Genomic DNA, 23,450 nt, shown 5'->3' with positions numbered 1-23,450 from the left:
GTTCCCCCCATCCTCCCCTTCTCACTTTTCTCTACCCATTTCCCCTTACCCCCATCTCACCCCACCCCCAAGTTCCCAATTTTTGCCCAGCAATCTTGTCCACTTCCAATATCCAGGAGGCTGACTATATGTTTTCCTTTGGGTTCACCTTCTTATTTAGCTTCTCTAGGAACACAAATTATAGGCTCAATGTCCTTTATTTATGGCTAGAAACCAATTATGAGTGAGTACATCCCATGTTTATCTTTTTGGGTCTGGGTTACCTCACTCAGGATAGTGTTTTCTATTTCCATCCATTTGCATGCAAAATTCAAGATGTCACTGTTTTTTTACCACCGAGTAATACTCTAGTATGTATATATTCCACACTTTCTTCATCCATTCTTCCATCGAAGGGCATCTAGGTTGTTTCCAGGTTCTGGCTAATACAAATAATGCTGCTATAAACATAGTTGAACAAATGCTTTTGTAATATGATCGGGCATCTCTTGGGTATATTCCCAAGAGTGGTATTGCTGGGTCCAGGGGTAGGTTGATCCCGAATTTCCTGAGAAACCGCCACACTGATTTCCAAAGTGGTTGCACAAGTTTGCATTCCTACCGGCAATGGATGAGGGTACCCCTTCCTCCACAGCCTCTCCAGCAAAGGCTATCCTTGGTGTTTTTGATTTTAGCCATTCTGACAGGTGTAAGATGGTATCTCAAAGTTGTTTTGATTTGCATTTCCCTGATCGCTAAGGATGTTGAGCATGACCTTAAGTGTCTTTTGGCCATTTGAACTTCTTCTGTTGAGAATTCTCTGTTCAGTTCAGTGCCCCATTTTTTAATTGGGTTAATTAGCATTTTAAGGACTAGTTTCTTGAGTTCTTTATGTATTTTGGAGATCAGACCTTTCTTTGTCTGTTGCAGGGTTGGTGAAGATCTTCTCCCAGTCAGTAGGTTGCCTTTTTGTCTTGGTGACAGTGTCCTTTGCTTTACAGAAGCTTCTCAGTTTCAGGAGGTCCCATTTATTCAATGTTGCCCTTAATGTCTGTGCTGCTGGGGTTATACATAGGAATTGATCTCCTGTGCCCATATGTTGTAGAGTACTTCCCACTTTCTCTTCTGTCAGGTTCAGTGTGTTCAGAGTGATATTGAGGTCTTTGATCCATTTGGACTTGAGTTTTGTGCATGGTGATAGATATGGGTCTATTTTCATTCTTCTACAGGTTGACATCCAGTTATGCCAGCACCATTTGTTAAAGATGCTTTCTTTCTTCCATTGTATACTTTTAGCTCCTTTATCGAAAATGAGGTGTTCATAGGATTGAGGGTTAAAATCCGGGTCTTCTATTTAATTCCATTGGTCGAGTTCTCTGTTTTTATGCCAATACCCAGCTGTTTTCAATACTGTAGCTCTGTAATAGAGTTTGAAGTCAGGGATGTTAATGCCTCCAGAAGTTCCTTTATTCTATAAGAGATTGTTTTGGCTATCCTGGGTTTTTTGTTTTTCCATATAAAGTTGATTATTGTCCTCTCCAGATCTGTGAAGAATTTTGATGGGACCTTGATGGGGATTGCATTGGATCTATAAATTGCCTTTGGTAGAATTGCCATTTTTACTATCCTTCAAATATCTTTATTGCTTTCATGTCACATTTATTTTTTACCCTCTCCTGTCCCCACCCCATAACTCCTCTTATATCTCTTTTTTCATTCTCACAGACCTTTTCCTACTTTCGTCTTCTGTATCTATTTATGCACCTATCTTGTGTATCTAAAAGTCTAGATTCTTCATCTGAGAGAAACACAGTCTTTGTCTCTGTGTCTGCCTTCTATCACTTAACATTTTCCTGTGAATGTTATAATTTTCACTGTTCTTTACAATAAAATTCTGTTGTGTTTATATACAACATTCTCTCCATGTATTCCTTTACTGATGGAATTTCAAGCTTGTTCTAATCCCAATATTTTATGTGAATAGTGTAGCAATAACCTGTTGTGTTTAACTATTTTGTGATATGCTTAGATGTCCTGTGTAATAGATCCAGGCACAGTGTGGCTCTATATGTATGTTAGTCCAATTTTTAATATTTTGAGGATTTTCTATACTGATTTCTGTAATGGCCAAGTCAGTTTGCACACGCACTAGCTATGTAAAAAGTTCCCCTGTCCTTGTAACCTTGCCATCATTTGTTTTCTTAATGATAGTGATTCTGACTTTGATGCATTGGCACCTCGCTGTATCTTTAACTTATGCTTCCTTGATAGACTTAAATATCTTTAATACTTTGTTTGTTTGTTTTTGTGTTTCAAGACAGGATTTCTCTTGTGTAGCCTTGACTGTCCTGGAATCTGCCCTGTAGACCAGGGTGGCCTCAAACTCATGGGCCACCAGCACTGGCATATGATCCTGAATACTTTTTAAAAAATGTGTAGGCTAATTATGTTTCTTAATTTGAGAACTATCTCTTTAAATTATTAGTTTATTTATTAAGTGAATGATTTGTTTTATTTTAAAATTTTGTGGCTTTTTCTTTTATAGATTCTGTATGTTAATCCCTATTTGATATATAATTGATAAGTTTTTTTTCTGTTCTGTAGAGTGTTTCTTCAAGTTGATGATTGTTTCATATTCTATACAGAAGCCTAATTTCACGTAATCCTACTTGCCAATTTTTGAAAGTATTTCCTACGATATTGGAATTTTTTTCAGCAAATCCTTGTCCATGCCTATGTCTTGAAGTGTTTTGCTCTAATAGTTTCAAGATTTTAGATCTTGCTTTAAGGTCTTCCATCCAGTTGGACTTGTTGTTTGTGAAGGGTGAGAAATTTGGACATAGTTTCATTCTTCCACATAGTTTTCTCAGCACTGTTTGTAGAAGAGGCTTTTCTCTAGTGTATGCTGTTTTCACCTTTCTCAGAAATGAGGAGGTTGCAGCTGCGGAAGCTTCTTTGGATCATCTGTTCTCCCTTTCAGGTACTAACCACGCTGGACCCTGCTGAACTTCTGAGGTCAGAGGCTATGAGGACTGTTCAGGGGTGGCTGTTGGATCTTCTGTTTTTTTCCATTAGTCTACATGTATGTTTTCATGCTGTTGCCATGTGACTATGAATTTTTAGTTTGAGATCGGCTATTAAGATACATCCAACATTGCTGTACAGGATTGGTTTCATTATTTTGAAGTCTTCTATGCTTCTATATGGATGTTAGAATTGCTTTTTTTCTAATTTTATAAAGAATTTCTTGAAATTTTGATGAGGATTATATTAAATCTGTAGATTTCTTTCAGTGACATTATTCATTTTCACAGTATTAATCCTGCCCGTCCCTGAGGAAGCAGGCCTTCCCAAGCTTCTAGTGTCTTGAGTTTCTACAGTGGTTCATAGTTTTTATTTATAGAGATCCTTTACTTCCTTGGTTAGGCTTGTCACAAAGTATTTGTTTAAAAGCTATTGTGAATAGATTTTTGCCCCAACTTTTTTCTTTGCATTTTTATTGGTATGTACAAAAGCTACTGATGTTTGTATGTGATTTTACATCCTGCTGTAGTGCTGAAAGTATTTGTCAACTTTGACTTTTCTGGAGGAATCTTCATACCTTCATGGTCTTTTTTGCATTTGTATGTGTGTATGATGTGTGTGCATATGTGTATTCATGCTCATGTGTATGAGAGAGTGTGTGTATTCATATAGAGGGCACAGGTTGGTGTCGGAGGTCTTCCTCAGTTACTCTCCACTTTATATACTGAGGCATGCCCACCCAGTTTTACATGAGTTCTGGGACTCTTGCATGTGGGCGCTGGAGACCTGGCCTCTGGTCCTCGTGCCTTCTGCAATAGGCACTTCAACCAGGGCCATCTGTCCAGTTCTACTTTAGGGTCTGTTATCTGTAGCATCATCTTGCCTGTAAGCAGGAATAATGAGAATTTAAAAATCAGTTTTATGTTTTAAATTTCTCCTGCAGTTTTTCTGTCTCGTTGCTTTTTATTTCATTTCAATTTAAAAAACCATTTAGATCACATTGTAGTTTTGTTTATAGTGCTTTGTGGTATTTTGCTGGGTGGTTAAAAAACAAAACAGGCTTTGTTTTGCTTTAGGCTTTTATCTTTAGCAAATGAAACTTGGCTACTATAGTGTTACTTATATGCTATTAGCCTAAAGTTGATGGTTGAGGCTTCAGATTAAATAGAATGAATTTATTTAGTCAAAGTTTTTTTGTAAGTTAAACTAGCTTAGTCTTATTTTGAATATTTGAGATTTTAGTTTCCAAGTTCTAAGTAAAGAATATTACATTAAAGTAAATATAAAGAGCTGAATAAGTGTAATCATAGCAATGACTGATCCTTTTACTATGATAGTACATTGGTAATATTTGGTTGCTATAGCTTTTGAATTTATAATTCATTTATTATATTTTCCATCATTTTTCTTATAGGTTATATTTTGCTCATCTTATATGTATAAAATTTGTGCATATATTTTAAAAAGAAATATACTACAAAGATGCTATTTATGTTGTACTTTCTCCTGTTTTCATCCTGTCTTTTAAATAATCCTCAGATGAAATTTGAGTTTCAATTCTTCTAAACCAAGCTTTATATTTTCTTTTTGTCAAAAGTTTTATTCTTATCATGGAAAATTTGTTTTTTTCTTTCTTTTCTTCTCCCTTTTTTTTTTTTTTTTTTGCGGGGATGGGGAGAATAAGGTCTTTCAATGTAGTTCTGTCTGTCTTCAAGCTCACTGTAGACCAGGCTAGCTTTGAACTCACAGAGATCTTCCAACCTCTGCGTCCTGAGTGCACCACTACACAAGGACTAAAATTTGTTTTCCCCTCAATATTCTATTTTAGTTATTTTGCCTGAACCTTAGATTTTAAATAGTTTTATATAGATAATTCTTTAAAAAAAATTATTTATTTATTTATTTATTATGTATACAATATTCTGTCTGTGTGTATGTCTCCAGGCCAGAAGAAGGCACCAGACCTCATTACAGATGGTTGTGAGCCACCATGTGGTTGCTGGGAATTGAACTTAGGACCTTTGGAAGAGCAGGCAATGCTCTTAACTGCTGAGCCATCTCTTCAGCCCCTATAGATAAAATTTGTTAACACATTCCAAACTTCATTTTTTCTTAAGATTTGTTTTTGAACCATTTTGAAATATATTAACAATTAGCTTTAACTTATAATTGTTTATTACATACTGGTTAAATATTAGGGTATTTGTGTTGTTGAATTTTTACTTTTTGAGCTCTGACCTACCTAGTTCATGTAAGATTATTCTTTTCTCATTTTGTAGATACAGTGTGATAGCCTGTCCTTTCCCCAAAGACCTTTGGGATGTAAGGGTGAAACGGAAGTGAAAACTTTTCAGATCTGAGTTCAGTGGTTTTTTTTTTTGTTGTTGTTGTTGTTGTTTGTTTGTTATTCATGACTGGGTTTCTTTGTGTAGCCTTGGCTGTCCTAAAACTAGCTCTCTAGACCAGGCTGGCCTCAAACTCACAGAGATCCCTTGCCTCTGCTTCCTTAGTCCTGGAATTAAAGGCATGTGCCACCACTACCCAGCATATGAACTTTTTTTTAAAAAAGTATCTTTATCATATAGTATTACATGTAAGAATTTATTTTTAGCCTGTCGAATTTTTATTTGAATTTGTGTCGGTGTCTTCTAAATTCATTTGAGCCTTATTAGAAATGAATTTAATACAATTCTGTTTTTCAGAGGATCAAAACCAAGAAAGACAGATAACATTTCTGCAAAGAAGGCTCCAAATGTGAAAGAAAAGCACAGAGCTGACCGTGGCATTTCTGTGACATCTGATACTCAGCCTGAAGGTTTGTGATTGCTGGAAAACTGGAATTAGAATTTTGCTTATTATTTTTAGCAGTTTTGTTATGAATATTTTATAGTAATATTGAAATGAGATGCAAAAATAAAGAGAAGTAGTTATCTAATACAAATAAAATTGCTGAACATTATTTATATACCTAAGTATATATTTCTTTCTCTACTTGCCAGTCCCAAAAGTTGAATTTGAATATTACTTTTTGTCTTTTTATGTGTGTATGGAGTAAAAGTATCTTTGAAGTTATGTTAGTTTGACTATTCGAATTGTTTTCATGAATATTAATATTACTGTTATCTGGAATGTTATTATGCTCTTCCCATTGTCTAGTCTCTTGCTACAAAATGCATTGGTCAGAACTGCTTTTAACTCTCAAAGGATGCCCACCTAGAGGTCCTTGGATTCCCCACAGGGCAGGGAACCCTGACTGCTCTTTGGGCTGATGAGAGAGGGGGAGTTGATTGGGGGAGGAGGAGGGAAATGGGAGGCGGTGGCGGGGAAGAGACAGAAATCTTTAATAAATAAATAAATAAATAAATAAATAAAAGGATGCCCACCTAATTCAGCTTAGCAAACATGAAGGCAAATACATCTCAGGCTTCTAAAATTCTTCACAGGTCTCCTGATGTATATTAATTAATTAATTATTAATATTAATAATATTCTGACTCCTTTCCTTTTTATTTTTCTTTTAATATTTAATTTTTTAAACCAAAATTTATGAAAACTTAGATTACTACCTTAGCCATTAGAGCTCTTTTGGATTGTTGATAGTTTAAAACAAAGGGAGATATTCTGTTTTCTGAGTAATTTTGTAAATTATTCACGAGAAAAAAAATGTTCTTTAATCACACTGTGCAAAAATTTATGTATTTCATTTCAAGTATAACTGTTTGGATTCTGTGTGTGTGTGATGTGTGCGGGAGGAAGAGAAAGTGTTGGCTTTTCTTGTTTATCATTTTTGTCCTACTCCTTTAAACCCAGAGCTTTCAGTTTTCTCCTAGGCTGGTAGCCAGTAAGCCCCAGCAAGCTTCCTACCTCTACCCTCTTGGAGCTGGGGGTCAGGCATCTGCAAAACTATGTCTGACCTTTCCACGGGTTCTGGGATTAAGTTCATGTCCTTGAAGTTAGATATCAAGTGATCTTAATCATTTAATTCTCTCTCTGGTGCCTACCATATTTTTTAGTAGACTTCGTAGAAACTAAGGGAACTAGACTTGACTTCTATGCATACAAGAGGCTGGCTGAGATTTTTTCAGGGCAGTTACTAGAGAAAGCGACTTTGTGGACACAGGCTTCCATTCAGCCACTGAGATTGTTAGTTTACAGCGGACACATTTCTTATGCTCTATGTGAAGCTTGGGAGTGTAGTGTTATTTATGTGCTCTTAGCTTTAAGTCTGATTGTTAAGGCTGACTAGAGTGAACTGACTTTATCAGAAGTATTTTGTAACTGAAACTGGCTTAGTCTTACTTTGAATATTTGAGATTTTGTGAGTAATGTGCTGTGGCTCTGCCTAGTCCAATTTTTGTTTTCAGTAGCTCTTTCTCTCGTTTATCTTTTGTTTACTCTTTGTTTTAAATTTCTTCCACTCACTCATAAGCACACAGACACGGCTGTTATTTTGCCATGAGCTTTTCTCTTAGGACTGCCTTGGCTCTAGCCCAGACACTCCAGTAGGTTGTGCTACCAGTTTTACTTTATTCCAGGAATTTTTAAATTACTTCTGGATCAGTGGAATTAACACCATATTATGAAAATGACCGCTGGGCAGTGGTGGCACATACCTTTAATACCAGCTCTCAGCGGGCAGAGGCAGGTGGATCTTTGTGAGATCAGGGACAGCCAAAGCTGTTACAAGACTATATTGCCAAAAGTGATATAAAGATTCAATATAATCCCCACCAAATTCCAGTGACCTTCTTCACAGCATGAAGAAAATTAATCCTAAGTATTCATATGGAAACAGAAAAGACAGCCAAACCAAAACCAAACAGACAGAACTTGCAGGAGGCATCACCGTGTCTGACTATAGATTGTAGTACAGACCCATAATCACAAACATTGCATGTACTCCCACAAACAGACCCCAGACCACTGGAATATAACCAGAGACCCGGAAATAAGTCCATGCAGCCTTAAAGAAAAATGAAATTATGGAATTTGCCAGGATATTCTTGGATCTTTAGAATATTATATTAAAAGAGGGTATGAGGTCTCTTTGGTTTTAATTTGAATATTGTGTGCAGTTATGTGGGAGTGAGTGTGAATATCGGTCAGAAACTAGAAAGTAGGTTGGCTACAGGGTTACTGGGGAGAGGAATTGGGGACAAGGATTGATAACAGAAACAAAAGTCTGATGAGTTCCATAACGAAACTCATTACTTTATATGCTAATTAGAACAAATACAAAATAATAATAAGAAAATTAATAGGTGGTGGTGGTGCATACTTTTAATCCCAGCACTCTGAAGGCAGAGGCAGGCAGATCTCTGTGAGTTGGAGCACAGCCTGGTCTACAGAGTAAGTTCCAGGATAGCTAAGGCTACACAGAGAAATCTTGACTTGAAAAACCAAAACAGTAATAACAAAAATGTATTTATATCAAATAGAAAAGCCATGGTTACTTGTTTCATTTTCATCACTTTTTGAAAGGATGTTTCCTCCCCATAAAATTTGCCGTGTGCCCTCACATCTATTGTCTAAAGAACACAGCTGGTTTATGTAGGCTCACCCTTTTATATTTCCATCCAGTGTCACTACAGTTTTGTTTTAATGAGCTTTTTAGTTAGTATAGTAATTTCAGTATGACTGGCAACTCATGTAAAAGGAACTTTTGTATACTTTTTGGGCATAGCTTTGCTTTTTATGTTTTTTAAAGATTTTAATCCTGAAAGTAAAGAGTGCAATAATCTTGAAGAGGGGTCCAGAAACAAGAAGACTTCATGCTCTTATTCAGAAATGGAACACACTCCAGTTTCCAGGAAGAGAAAGAAAAGGTTTAGAAGTCATTTACACGATTCTCATAATTCTAAATCTTCTTTGGATAAGTCAACAGAATATGGGGTGAGTAGATATATTTAAATGCCATAGGAAATAATTTTGTACTGTGATGAAAATGAGTTAATGGTAGCTAAATAATGAATTTTCTTTGAACTTTTTACTTTATTGGATTTTTTCTATTCTGTGTAAACTTTATTTCTAAAATTTTCAATTGCATTACTTTTAGTTCACTTCATTATTTCTGTGTGTGCGTGCACAGACAAGCGTGATCATGCATGTGCACATGCGCACACGTGTATATGGCTCTTAGAGCACAGTTTGTGGGAGCTGGCTCCCTCCTCTCACCATGTGTGCACCAGTGACCAAACTCAGGTTGTCAGGCTTGGTGGCGAGAGTTTTCATAATTTTTGATGTTCCTTCTTATTCAATGTTTTTGCTTTTGTTACTAAAAGCAATTTTTGTTACTAAATAAATTAATATGCTAAAAGTCCTCTGATTCTAAAGTTTATTTAGCTCTGACTTTGCCATATATGAAAATTTCTTTATTTGATTCTTTAAAAATTACTTAGGCATCAGATTTAATAGGTTAACCACTGTATCACTGTACTTGGGTGACACTGCTAGGCATAGTTAGCACAGCTGTGTAGCTATCTTCATAGTCCTGTAAAAAGGTTCACTCTCATTTTTATGTTAGTCCTTGTGAACTTAAGTCTTAGAAGTGTGCCTTAGGGAAACCAAAATGGAAAAATGTAATTTCTCTACTTTTTAAAAAAATGTTCAGAAAGAAGAAAATGATTCCACAGCCTCCAGTAAGCTTGAGCAGTCAAGTGAAAGCCGTCACTGGGACTCAACACCACCTGTAGGACTTACACCTGAACCTTCAGAGAGCGAGGCCACTAATAATGTGTGCTCACTTGCCGTTCAAGAAGCAGGTGTCATTGCGGCCTCTGGGAGAGCCTGCTCACCCAGCAGAAGCCCGGAGAGCTCTGTTTCTCACAATGAGGTGGAGAGTTCTTCCCCGGCTGAGAAGGGCAAAGAGTTGACTATAGAAGAAAAGTCTCTTGTAGGTGGAAACAGTGAAGAGAACCAATTGTTGATCTCAGCTGAACCAAGTAAGTAAAAGATTGTAAAGACACTTGTTTTCAAAGCTTTACTCAGAGCTTTTGTTTTTCTCACAATTTGCTAAGGCTGTTTGGGCCTCTGGGAAGTACATTAACTTTAGGGAAAACATCCTCAGTGGTTCCCTTATGAATCATGTAATACTAATTTAGGTAAACAAATGGAGCCTGTAAACAGTAAGGTTTTTGTTTGTTTCTTTTCTTTTTTATTTTTTTTTATTTTTTTTTATTTTTTTTTATTTTTAATGTGTATGTGTGTTTTGTGCACCATATGCATTCCTGGTGCCCTCAGAGACCAAATGAGGGTGTCAAGATTCCTGGAACTGGAGTTGCAGGTGGTTGTGATAAAAATTACTGATACAAGAATTCAAAAGACTCTAAAGAGTCCACAGTGAGTTGCTTCTGTATCTTCTAGCCGTCCATTTCCCTTCCCGCAGGAAAGTGACGTGAAAGGACTTGGCACGATCTAGAATGATTTCACAGTACTCGGTTAGAACTAGACATTGTTCGTAACCTTGTCTATTGCTGTAACAGAACGCCTGATATAATTTCATGGTTAAAGATTGGACAGGGAATACAATTCAGTGGCACAGTGCTTGGTTAGCCTTTACAAGACTCTGGATCCAATCTCTAGCACAAGAGAAAGAGAAAGGGGAAGGAAAAAAAGAATAAAATCCTGATATTGGTTCAGAGTTGAGAGAGGGAGATGAGGAAAAGTTTTATTTTGACTTAAAGTTACCTAGACTTCTGTCTAGATTGAGTGGACCCAGTGCTTTGGGCTGCTGAGGGGTGCATGTTCTGGATGGCAAGAAGTATCAGGGAGCATACAGTAGAGCAAAACCACGTTTCATTCTCCAGGGAGCAAAGGGAATGGCTTGGACAGCAGCTCCTCTTGTGGCAAGCCCCAGTGACCTTGTCTAGTGACCTGGGGATCTTCCACTGCTAGGCCCCACCTCTGAAAGGCTCCATCTCATCTCAGAAGTAACACGCATGGGCCCAGGCTTTTAAGTTGCAAATCTTTGAGGACCACTCAATACCCAGAGTGTACCATGTTTACTTATGGCTTTAGTCATCTTTTAAATACATTTATTTTTTCAAAGGTAAGATTGTAGGAAGCTATTAAATAGTAATGCTGATGTAGAATCTGTATATAGCTATTACTAATCAGGTAGTGAACGATAGGTTAGATTTAAGCTGAATATATAGATATTTAGACTTTATATGATTATTAAAGATAATTCATTATTATAACACATTTAAAACACATTTTCCTTTTTAGTTGTTGTTTCCAGTGATGAAGAAGGACCCATTGAACGTAAGAATTCAGTAATTCTGAACTTACAGCCTAATCAAGAGTTTGAGATTGCAAGTGAAAATCAGGGGACTTCTGAAGTACATTTGTCAGAACTGCGACTGAGTGCATGTGAATCTGTACAGGTAATCTGTTTCTGCCTTCTCACAGAGTTGCAATTAAGTGTTACTTTAAAAAACATTTTTCATTGTTTCATTATCAAAGTTAAAACAATTCTTTTACATATTTACTTATTTGTGTGTATGTGTGTGGGGATGTGTGGGCCATGGCAGAGTTGTGGAGGTCAGAGGATAACCTTCAAGAGTTGTTCTCTTTATCCATTATATAGGTTCCAGGGATTAAGCTCAGTTGTTAGATTTAGTGGAAAGTACCCTTATCTTCTGGGTCATGTTCCAGCCCCCAATGAAATATTCTTATTTGTTGGGTAGCAGTCAGGTGAGAGAGAGGCATTAAAGTAAGTTTGAGACACAGTTCAAAATAGGTATAATGTCTTTCAACACCCATAAAATTAATCTCAAAGGAAATTGAAGAAGACACCAGAAAATGGATGATTTTCCATGCTCTTGGGTAGGTAGAATAAACAGTAAAAATGGCAATCTTAACCGAAACCAATCTATAGATTCAATGCAATGCCTATCAAAATTCCTGCAAAATGTTTTACAGACATCGAAAGAACAATATTCAACCTCATATGGAAAACCAAAAAACCCAGGATAGCCAAAACAATCCCGTACAATAAAAGAATTTCTAGAGGTATCACCATCCCTGACTTCAAACTCTATTATAGAGGCACAGTAATGAAAACAGCCTGGTATTGGCATAAAAACAGATAGGAGGACCAATGGAACTGAATTGAAGACGCGGATATCAATCCACACACCTATGAACACCTGATTTTTGACAAAGAAGCTAAAAATATAAAATGGAAAAAAGAAAGCGTATTTAAAATGGTGCTTGCGTGACTGGATATCAATATGTAGAAGAATGAAAATAGACCCATGTCTATCACTATGCACAAAACTCAAGTCCAAATGGATCAAAGACCGCAACATAAAACAAACCAAACTGAATCGCAGAGAACTGAAAGTGGGAAGTACACTTGAACACATTGGTACAGGAGACCAGTTCCTAAATATAACCCCAGCAGGACAGACACTGAGAGAAACAATTAATAAATGGGACCTCCTGAAACTGAGAAGCTTATATAAAGCAAAGGACATTGTCAACAAGACAAACAACAGCCTAAATAATGGAAAAAGATCTTCACCAACCCCACATAGAACAGAGGACTGATCTCCAAAAAGAACTCAAGAGACTTGACATCAAAAGAACAAACAATCCAATAAAAAATTGGGGTACAGACCTAAACAGAGAACCCTCAACAGAGGAATCTCCAGTGGCTGAAACACACTTAAGGAAATGTTCAAAATCCTTAGTCATCAGAGAAATGTAAATCAAAACAACTCTGAGATTCCATCTTAGACCTGTCAGAATGGCCAAGATCAAAAACGCTGATGACAGCTTATGCTTGAGAGGATGTGGAGTAAGGGGAACACTCCTCCATTGCTGGTGGGAGTGCAAACTTGTATAGCTGCTTTGGATATTAGTATGGCAATTTCTCAGAAAATTAGGAAACAATCTATTTCAAGACCGAGCAATACCCATACCGCTTTTGGGTATATACCCAAAGGAAGCTCATTTGTACTACAAGGACATGTGCTCAACTATGTTCATAGCAGCATTATTTGTAATAGCCAGAATGTAGAAACAACCTAGATGCCCTTCCATTGAAGAATGGATAAAGAAAATGTGGTTCTATTTACACAATAAAGAACTACTCAGTGGTAAAAAATAATGGCATCTTGAAATTTGTAGGCAAATGGATGGATCTAGAAAAAAACCATATTGAGTGAGGTAACCCAGACCCAGAAAGACAAATATTATATATACTCACTCATAAGTGGCTTTTAAATATAAAGCAAAGGAAAATGAGCCTGCAGTCCACAACCCCAGAGACAACAAAGAGGACCCTAAGAGGAAGTAGAAAAAGACAAGATCTCCTGAGTAAATTGGGAGGGTGTGGGTCACGGGAGAGGGTGAAAAGGGAGAGAGGAGGAAGGGAAGGAAATGGAGAAAAATGTATAGTGAAATAAAAACAATAAAAAAAGATAATTTTTACACATGCACATACAAAATCTAAAAATATCCAAGATTCAAAATAAGTTTAAAATCTATATTTTATTCAAAAATCTTAGTAACTCTTTTTTCACATTAAGAACAGCATAAAATTCTCTATTTTATTTATCCATTTATTTATTTATTTATTTATTTATTTTTTATTTAGCAAAAAGTTTTTTTTTTTTGCCGATTTTATTCTGTTGTCCACTAGTTGCCATCTCCACACGCTCATCAATGACAAGATTCATAAAGGGATCAAAGCCCCGAAGTATTCCTTGTACATGTCCGCCACCATTTAACTTCAATGATAATTTCTTGTCCATAAATTTCTTCAGTTCGGGAGGGTGGGCCTTGCTCATGGCGGCTCTTCAGCTGGCTTGGCACGATGGAAAGGAGCAGGTGGCCTTACAGACGCAGACCGGGTGCTGATGTCTCTCCATTTATTTATTTTTATTTCGTTTTTTAATTAAGAATTTTAAGTACAGTATTTCCTCATTTTACATAGCTATCCCCGTTCCCACTCCCTCCCCTCTTCTCACTTCCCCCACCTTTCCTCCACTCCACCTCACCATCGACTCCTCAGAAAGGGTAAGGCTTCCCATGGGGAGTCAACAAAGTCTGACACTTCACTTCGATGCAAGACCAAGACCCTCACCACTATATCTAGGCTAAACAAGGTATCCTGTAGAAGGAGCTGAGGGCTGTATTCCTGCCACCTGGCTCCTGGCCGCCTGGCTAGCTTATGCTTCAAAATAATTACACGGAAACTGTATTCTTTTAAACACTGCTTGGCCCGTTAGTTCTAGCCTCCCTTTTGCTAACTCTCACATCTTGATTAACCCATTTTTAATAATCTGTGTAGCACTACGAGGTGGTGGCTTACCAGGAAAGATTCAGCATGTCTGACCTGGCAGCAGGCTCCATTGCGTCTGACCCAGAGAGGAGAAGCATGATTGCCTCACTTTCCTCTTCCTCCCAGCATTCTGTTCTCTCTACTCCACCCACCTAAGGGCTGGCCTATCAAATGGTCAAGGCAGTTTCTTTATTAGTCAATGAAATCAACACAAAACAGAAGGCCCTCCCATATCAGTATCCCTCCAAAATAATATATTCCTAGATGTCACCAGGGATAAATCCTGGTCCCACTGCCAGTGACTCCCCAGACTTCCCAAGCCTCACAACTGTCCCTCACATTCAGTGGGCCTAACTTGGGCCTATGCAGGTTTGCCCATTATCAGTCCAGAGTCAGGGAGCTCTCAGTAGCTCAGGTCAACTGAAGAACAGCATAAAATTCTTTAATCATAATTTAAAGAAGAATTTTGTCTTTGATAAAACATAATTTTCATCTTTTTTGTAATTCTTAGAGATTTATACATGCATGATTTATTCTTTGTTAGGCATCATCTGAATTATGTTCATATAATCCCGACATGGAAAACATTTCCTGTATTAAACCTAATAGTGAAATGGATCTGAAACTGGATTTTGTATTTACTTCTCTGTATATTGGTAAAATAAAAGGAGCTTCAAAAGGTTGTGTCACGGTAAGTAAATCCTCTGACTTTTTATATAAAAAGTAACGTCTCACCACAGGATTGCCTAAAGACAAGCTGAAAAAGGACAGCAATAGACTTACCGAAATGGACAAGGGGAGGACCACACGGTTTCAACCCCACACAAAGAACTGCAGGCGGCTAAGAATGCTGCGAGCAGAAGAAATAGTCTTCCCCAGAGGAAACACGCTATCTAGTTGTCCAGTGTCAAGTGATCTGCTCAGAAGACAAGTCATGCAGCATTATTATACAAACTGAGCAGGTTATATTTAGAAATATATGTATATCTACATATACAAATATGCATGAAAACAATAATTAATGAACACAGGCTATGAATTTGAAAGAGAACAAGGAGGGATACATGGAAAGGCTTGGAGGGAAGAAAGGAAAGGGAGAAATGATGTAATTATAATCGCCAAAATAAAAGAAAAAACTATAAAAATATTAGTGACCACTTTTTCACTTTCAGAATAGTGTAAAGTTTGTCGTAGTGTAGGGGAAAACAAGAACCAAACAAAAAAATCTACATAAAGACCACAAATAATTTTGAATACAAAGACAGCAGCTGCTAATTTGGAATGTATATGATTTCATATTTCTCATACATGTACATATATATAAAGCAGTATTATGTGTATTACTCTGCAACTTACTACAATTATATTAATTTACTTCTTTCCATTTTGGAATGGGTATCTTTTACAATTTTCATTTGTTGTTCATTTCAATTGTCCTAATATTTTGCTTTAATTATCACTGGATTTTAGTTGGCCACAGTAGTACCCATTTGTGGTTTCTTTGGGAGGCTGAGGTGAGGTAATCACTTGAGGCTAGGAGCTCAGAACAAATTTATCTCTTACTGTAGGAAAGCAGTTTAATAAATCACTGTAATTTATGTACATGAAGAAAGACTACAAGGAATTCTATAGAGTATAGAATTATGATGAGAGAATATGTGACAGTTTTTCAAATTTAAACATAGGAAGTAACAGAAGGAAGAGGGGTAAAAATCTTAAAAATTTCTTGGTCTTCAAAAGATATTTTATATGCATTTTTCAGACAGAATTTATGATTTTTTTATAGCAGAAATGAAAGAAATGTTTTTGAGTAAATATATTAGATAATTAAGTTTAGTTTTTCAAACATCAGAGTACTTACTATGTTAGACATTACTGTAATGAAATAATTTTCTTACTATTCTGATAGTTACTGTTTAACTTTATTAGGAAATTAATAATGGAAAGTTATATAAATAAGAGCAGCTTTCTTCAGTTGGTCATTTGTCACTTTAGAGAGTGCAGCAGTAAATATAGTTTTTTTTTTCCCAAAAATGCTAACACTTGTGATGGTGAGAAAGGTTTACAAAGCACACTGATTTTCAGAGAGCTGTTTTGACTATTGAAGGATATTATATATTAGCATTGCCGTCAGCTTTATTCTTCTTCAAATAGATGTACTATTTCAAGAACACAGTATCACTTTCTTATCCAGGCTTTAAAATTTAGCTGGGAATAGATCACGTGTTGTAGTAACCACACAGAGATGTAGATCAGCATCATATTTTTGCCTAGTAGGTTTTGGTAGAACAAGAGCATTTAATGGTGTGGGAAGGAAGATGGAGTGCACGTGTAAGAAAGTTGACACCAGGACATTGTGGTACAGTGTTTCTTATTAATTTTGAAGTAATAGCGGTATGAACTCTGGAAAACAAACTATATTATCCCTAGAGGTAGTACTTTATATTTACTGAGCTGCATTTTCTGAGATTAGCAAAACATCAGAATTTGGGAAGATGTGTATTATAATATGTACGTATATTAAATAGTTATATGAAACTAACAGGAGGTATATTTGGTTACATTAAATTAGATTATCTTAATTGGATATATCTTTTTGTGGTAATAGTACCCTTGGGTTGAGGGCCTTATTAAATTAAATCTGCGAAAGGTTCAGTGACTTACCATTTACTTCCCTCACTATAGTGGTAGAAACAACAGAAGCAGAATTTGAAATCCAAACCCAGCACTTAGCCGGTATGCCCCATTGCCTCACATCCAGACTCAGCACTTAGCCGGTATGCCCCATTGAATTTGAAATCCAAACCCAGCACTTAGCCGGTATGCCCCATTGCCTCACATTTGGCTTCACTTTACCCTGTGGAATATGAGTTTAGTACTTTTAAAAAATATAATATGAAGTAATTTTTAAGTTCAGAAAATAAACGGGATACAAGTAAACCAGTGTTGTCATTGAACACTGTCACTGCCTAGAACTCACATGCTGTCCATTTGATTTTTATCTTGTGTTCACAAGTTTTATCTGTGAAATAGTCAACAGTTTCATAAATCTATTGATCAGAAGAGAAACTTAACCAAAGATTTACTTGTTAAATAAGGCAGATTTATTTGTTAGTAAGGGAAAAGCAATTGTCAAAAGACAAATCTGTTTTAGATAGTGTGTGTAAGGTTTTGTCTTGAACTATAAGTAGAACACTTATGCTGAACAGACACACAGAAGACCAGTGGAAATAGTGTAATGAAGTCAAAGGATCAGAAAGAGCAAGGAGCTCAGCCAGGAGTTCCTGAAAAGAACAAAGACGATAAAAGAGATGGCGATGCTCCACCGAAAGTTGCTCAGCAGAGGAGTGTGCTGGCTTGAGACTTAACTTTGCCATCCTTTGACAGGTGCATCACTGTTTTGAAGTCGGCTTTGTTAGACTTTTGTAGGTTTTTTGTTGTTGTTCTGTTTCTGTGTAGTAAAAATACTCTTCTGAGTTCTGTTAGTTTTCAAAGACAGAACTTCCCCAGCGGGTGGGCTATATCTATCTTCTGATACTTTTAATGTCTCATTACAAATAAATAGCATATTGGCACCTTTGTTTGATCAGTTCACTTGTGAGTTTGGTTAATCCCTAAGAGAATTCTTAGCTTCTTTGGAAATTGTTGCCTTATGTGGTCTCCTGACTTTCCTTTGGACATTGTCTTATTTCTTAGAATTTCAGAACATACTTTTGAAAAGCAGGGTGCTACCAATTTTTATAAGTGAGTATTCAGGTAAAGTTACTTGTACAGTTAGACACTCTCAACCTTCAAACTAAGTCTTTACATTGAGATAGTTCTTTGCTTTGATTCTTTAGTACTTTTACTACTGAACATTGAATAGTACTAAACACTTGAATACTAAGAAAATCTACTAGAGACAAACTTGGAGTAGTAACTCATTTACTCATTTTTTGTTTCATATTTTTTTTTTAGTTCACAACGAAGTATATTAAAATCCCATTTCAAGGTAAGCCATCTTCTCTTAATGACATTTTTTTTCCACTATAATTTTGAGTATAGAGTAATTTATTAGAAAAAGTTCTGAAATTTTTTCACAAGTTTACCATCACTTTTCAGTATAGAAGCTAAGTAAAGTGAAGGCAGTTTAATAATGTTTGGGCTTAACATTATTTGCAGTTCCAAAAAAATCCTTAAAATGCTTTACAGTACCAAAAAGAACATATTAATTCTCATTTTAATGAGTATAAATCAAATGATACTAAAATACTCTTGATGATTTCTTAGGATTAACAAAATAAAAATTTTACAGCACAAGTATTTTGCTATACACAAAAATGATTACAATAAGAACTAAAGGAAAAAAGTACACGAACATACATATTTGCATAGACAGAGAGGTTTTTTAATGCTCTATCTTCTCTAAGTAAAGCAGATGGAAATGTACTACAGCTTAAAGAGACATAGACTATTTTCTTATTTCCTAAACAAAAATTTTCCAAAGTAATTAGTGATGAAAAATAATAACTGATAGAGAATTCTCTTTAGAAAGTGAATTATAAAAAGAGCAAGGAAGAAAAATGTATGCACAAATGACACCAGATATGAACTAGAGTAAAAGAAGCATCATGGTGGACTGAAGATGTTATTGAAGTAGCTTCAGTTCCTTAGCTCCTGCATGTTCAGAATTGAGAACTCTGCTATGGTGAGAAGTCTAATGATTGGAGAGAACACATAATGCACACGATAACTTAATCGCCCTGGTTAGAAAGCACTAATCTGTTTAGAACTAATTATTGAGAGGTAATATACTGTTTTCCTTGTTCATGTTTGTCATATTGGTGAGACTTCATGGATGTAGCTTCTGACATCCATAGGAGACACAAACCCACAGCAAACTCCCTGATGTTCTGGCTCTTACAGTCTTTCTGCCCCTTCTTCTGCAGTGGTCCCTGAGCTGCAGATGTATATCAGTTGGCACTGGGATCCACAACTGTGTTTTGATCAGTTGTGGGTTTTCTGTAAATGCCTCTGTCTGTGTCAAAGAGAAGTTTTTTTGATGGGTGGTAAGAAATATACTTATCTGCGGGTATAAAGATAAATGTAGTTAGGGACAGTGGTAGTTACAGGTTACAGGTTCTGCTCAAAGATCTGTGACTTCAGTAGCTCTGGATAGTTGGCAAGGTTTCTAGATCCAAGCATGATTTCCCTCTTGGTGAGGATCTTAAGTCCTTTTAGAGAGCTGTTGGGTACCACCGAGGTCTGCGTGCCACTGCTTCAGCCTTCAGATTATTGTGCCAGGCTGGTAGTCATTGTGGTTCATATATATCAGAGCTGGGTCAGACTGTTGGTTGCCTCCCTATGAAGCCTGCATGGTGCCCTCTGGTCCATGAAAGCTAGTCCTCAGGGAGGAAGCATTCATTTCAGTTCAACACAGGAGCGTTTTGGCCCTGTGTCTGATGTGCATGGTGTCTTCAGCAATATGGACTTACCTTCCACCTCTCAGGAGCAGCTACGGGCAGAAGCCTGTACTATTTGGGAGTCCCTTGGATGACTCTGATGAACAACTCTGAAGAGGGTTTCTCATCCCTGGTGTTGGGGTGTTGGTAGATGGTCTTTGGGTCTTGAAGGGAGCGTTGTCAGCCTCAATGGGAAAGTTTCATTTAAACTATATAATTATGTTTATATATAGATTTACTATGTATTATAGATATTTTTAGATTGTAGTTAATAATGTGATTCTTTATGAGCTTTCGGATACCCTGTTATTTTACCCCCTTCTTTCTTCTGTATTTATCTCCCTCCCTAATTAGAAGCCCTCATTTTCTCATTTCCCCTTCACTTCCTTTCCCCTCGTTAATGCTTTCCCGAAATGATCCCTTTTTACTTTCCTGGCTTCTGCAGTAACTTCAGGCTGTGCACTTTTGGAGATTTGAAGCTAGAAACCTCCAATAAGAGACAACATGCTACCTTTTTCTCTCTGAGTCTGGCTACCTCATCCAATTTATCTTTTCTAGTTCTGACTAATAACCTGTAAAGTCATGATTTATTTATTTATTTCTTCACAGCTGAGTAGTATTCTATAATGTATGTGTACCATACTTTCATTATCCGTTTGTAGAGCATTTATGTTGTTTTCATTGCCATCTGTTTGAATAGAGCAGCAGTGAGCATGGCTGGGCAGGAGTCTGTGGAGGATGATATCATGTTTTCAGCATGTGTCAAGAAGTTAGGATTTCTTTACTGTCCACCTCTTTTTCAGATGAGTTAGTATTATTTAGTTTTTAATTTATAATTACATCATTTCCTCCCTTAAACTACTTTCATGCACCCCTGTTTCTCTCTTTCAAATTCATGGCCTTTTTTTCTTTAATACACACACACACACTCTCTCTCTCTCTCTCTCTCTCTCTCTCACACACACACACACACACACACACACACTCTTTCTCTCTCTCTCTCTCTCTCACACACACACACACACACACACACTCTTTCTCTCTCTCTCTCTCTCTCACACACACACACACACACACACATGCACACACTCCTAAATATATCACTAAAACTTGTTTAGTCTCTGTAATGTTACTTGTATATATGTTTTTAGGGCTGACAATTTGATATTGGATAACCATTTGGTATGTTCTTCCTTGGGGAAGGCTACTTCTTTCATTCTCATCATTTCTTAGATGATAATTTAATTAAATTTTTCTTTGGCAATTTCACACATATTCCTCCCCAAATTTCTTTTGGGCATGGTGTTTCATCACAGCAATAGAAACCCTTACTATGACATACAGTATATCAATAAGTATCAGAGATGGTATATTCCTAAATAGATTACTTTTTAAATTGCTTGTTTTATTTATTTCAGTGTCCACGAATGAGGTTTTGCTGTCAGTGGACACCACTCATTTAAAGAGGTTTGGGTTATGGAAAAGCAAGGACGATGATCACAGTGGGAGAAGCCATGCTATCCTCTTCCTCTGGGTTTCCTCTAAGTATCTTCAAGAGATTCAGACCCAGCTGGAAAACCCCATGTTAAGCCAGCAATGTGAGTATAAAAATCATTCCTAAATTTTAGGAGCGCCTCAAAACTTACGTGTGAAGTAAGCTTTCTATGCTAACTTAATAGACTATCTTTATTTCATTGGATTGAAATTAATTTCTTTGAATTAAAAATGTTATCCATTAATACTAGATAAATTATTTTACTTATCCACTTGATTTTGCCTGGTAATTTTATTCAGTTATGGAAAATTATCATCAAAAATGAAAAAGTCTTATATAACATCTACTTTGAAGATAAAACATTTTTGTACTATTAAAACTATATTTTAGTTATATATGGTTATATTTCTTTTTTGATTAGCTGTTTTACTTAGTTTATAAAACAATTGTTTTATTATGACATTTTCATATTTAATGTACTTTTTATTTGTGCTCCATTTCCTATTCTTCTTTCCTGCTGTCCCCTTCCACCTCCAAAGAGTCCTCTTGCTTTTCTGCCATGTGTATCTGGCAGGTGCATGATTAACGTATAGAAAAGTTGCTGGTTTTCATGTTGGTTTTGTTTACTATTCATTTGATGAGAGTTTTTATCAGATCTAAGATTTTTTGGGTGGAATATTTAAATTATAAGATCATATCACCTGCAAATGAAGATAATTTGACTTCTTCCTTTCCTGCCATTATCACTTTTATTTCTTTCTCTTGCCTTATTACTCTGGGTAAGACTTCATTTCCGTACCTGACAAGAGTGAAGAGAGCACCCTAACCTTTCGGATTTGAGGGATACTTTCCGTGTTCCTATGGAGTATAGTTTCAGGCATAGGATTGGTATATGTAGCTTTTATTGTGTTGAAGAATATTCTATTTATTATTGGTTTCTTCAAGTCAAAAGGGTGTTTTTTTTTGTCAAAGCCTTTTCTGCCTTGATTAATATGATCTGTGATTTCTGCCATTAATATATTTATACATTTGTATTACAGTTATTGATTGCATTTGTATTGCAGTCACTGATTTGCATATGTTGAACCATCCTCGTCCCCCTGCAATAGTATCAGCATGGTCATGATATTGTTATATCAGCATGTCTATGAATTCAGTTTGCAGGGACTTGTTTGAGTGATTGATTTTTATGTCTGTGTTTATTAGAAAATTTAGTGTATAGTTTTCTTACGTGTTGTGCCCTCATTTGATTTTGATACCAGAGTGATCCTGGCTGTGTACATTGAAGTAGTGTTCCTTCTTTCTATTTTGTGGAATTCTCTGAGGAGCATTAGTGTTAAACCCTCCCTCCCTCCCTCCCTCCCTCCCTCCCCTCCCCCTCCCTCTCTCCCTCCCTCCCCCCTCCCTCTCTCCCTCCGTGTGTGTGTGTGTGTGTGTGTGTGTGTGTGTGTGTGTGTGTGTGTTTACCTGTGTTTTTATATACTTTGTGCAGGTGCCCATGGAAACCAAAAGAGTGTGTCAGATCCCCCAATTTTGAGTTTCAGGTGGTTGTGAGCTACTTAATGTGGTGTTGGGAACCAAAGTCAAGTTTTTTGGAAGGGCAGAAATCCTCTGAACTGTCGAGCCATCTCTCTAGCTCTGTTGCTTATTTTTTTTAATGGTCTGGAAGAATAGGGTAGTGAATCTGAATGGCCCTGTGCTTTTCTTTGTCGGGATATGCCTTAGTATTTCTTCAACCTTGTTGCTTGTGATAGATCTCGTTATTTTTTTTATATTATGTGTTCTTTAATTACCCTTGACAGGTCATACTTACCTAGAAATTTGCTCGTTTCTTCTAAATAATTCCAGGGTTTTAGAATATGTTTTCAAAGTATCCCATAAAGGTCCCTTGGATTTCATTGATATCTTTTGTAATGGTTCCCTTTCATATCTAATTTTACTCATCTATGACTTCTCTTTGTTTTGATCAGGTTGAATATTTCTGAACTTTTTTCTTTTTTTTACATTTATTTATTTATGTGTGTGTATGTGCGTGAGTGTGCGTGAGTGTGCGTGCATCACACACCACACATGCATACGCCTCAAGGCCTGTGAGGAGGTCGGAGGACATGTTTTGAGTATCACTTCTCTTCTGCCATGTGGGTCCTGGGGATAAAACTCTGTCTTCAGGCTTGGTGGCGGCCTTCTTGTTTTACCCCGGAATCATCCCACCAGTCCCAGT

At 36.6% G+C, this 23,450-nt stretch overlaps 1 protein-coding gene across 5 annotated transcripts in view; it reads left to right on the top strand.

The window, feature by feature from the left end:
* The window catches only part of Senp7 (SUMO specific peptidase 7), a 94,091-nt gene that overhangs the window by 50,962 nt on the left and 19,679 nt on the right, over positions 1-23,450 (top strand). For all 5 annotated transcript variants that reach the window (XM_041673249.1, XM_041673248.1, XM_041673252.1 and 2 more), the window contains 7 exons: positions 5,706-5,818; positions 8,711-8,895; positions 9,614-9,944; positions 11,230-11,387; positions 14,838-14,984; positions 18,251-18,284; positions 21,153-21,332. In XM_041673249.1, the coding sequence (XP_041529183.1) occupies positions 5,706-5,818; positions 8,711-8,895; positions 9,614-9,944; positions 11,230-11,387; positions 14,838-14,984; positions 18,251-18,284; positions 21,153-21,332 (1,148 nt within the window). The remainder of the gene's footprint in view (positions 1-5,705; positions 5,819-8,710; positions 8,896-9,613; positions 9,945-11,229; positions 11,388-14,837; positions 14,985-18,250; positions 18,285-21,152; positions 21,333-23,450) is intronic.

Source organism: Microtus oregoni, unplaced genomic scaffold (assembly GCF_018167655.1).
Source record: "Microtus oregoni isolate MIOR12 unplaced genomic scaffold, Mior012 000023F_ref0000262, whole genome shotgun sequence".
NCBI lineage: Eukaryota > Metazoa > Chordata > Mammalia > Rodentia > Cricetidae > Microtus > Microtus oregoni.
Note: the sequence above shows the minus strand (reverse complement) of the source record. Positions and strands in the feature narration are given on the sequence as shown.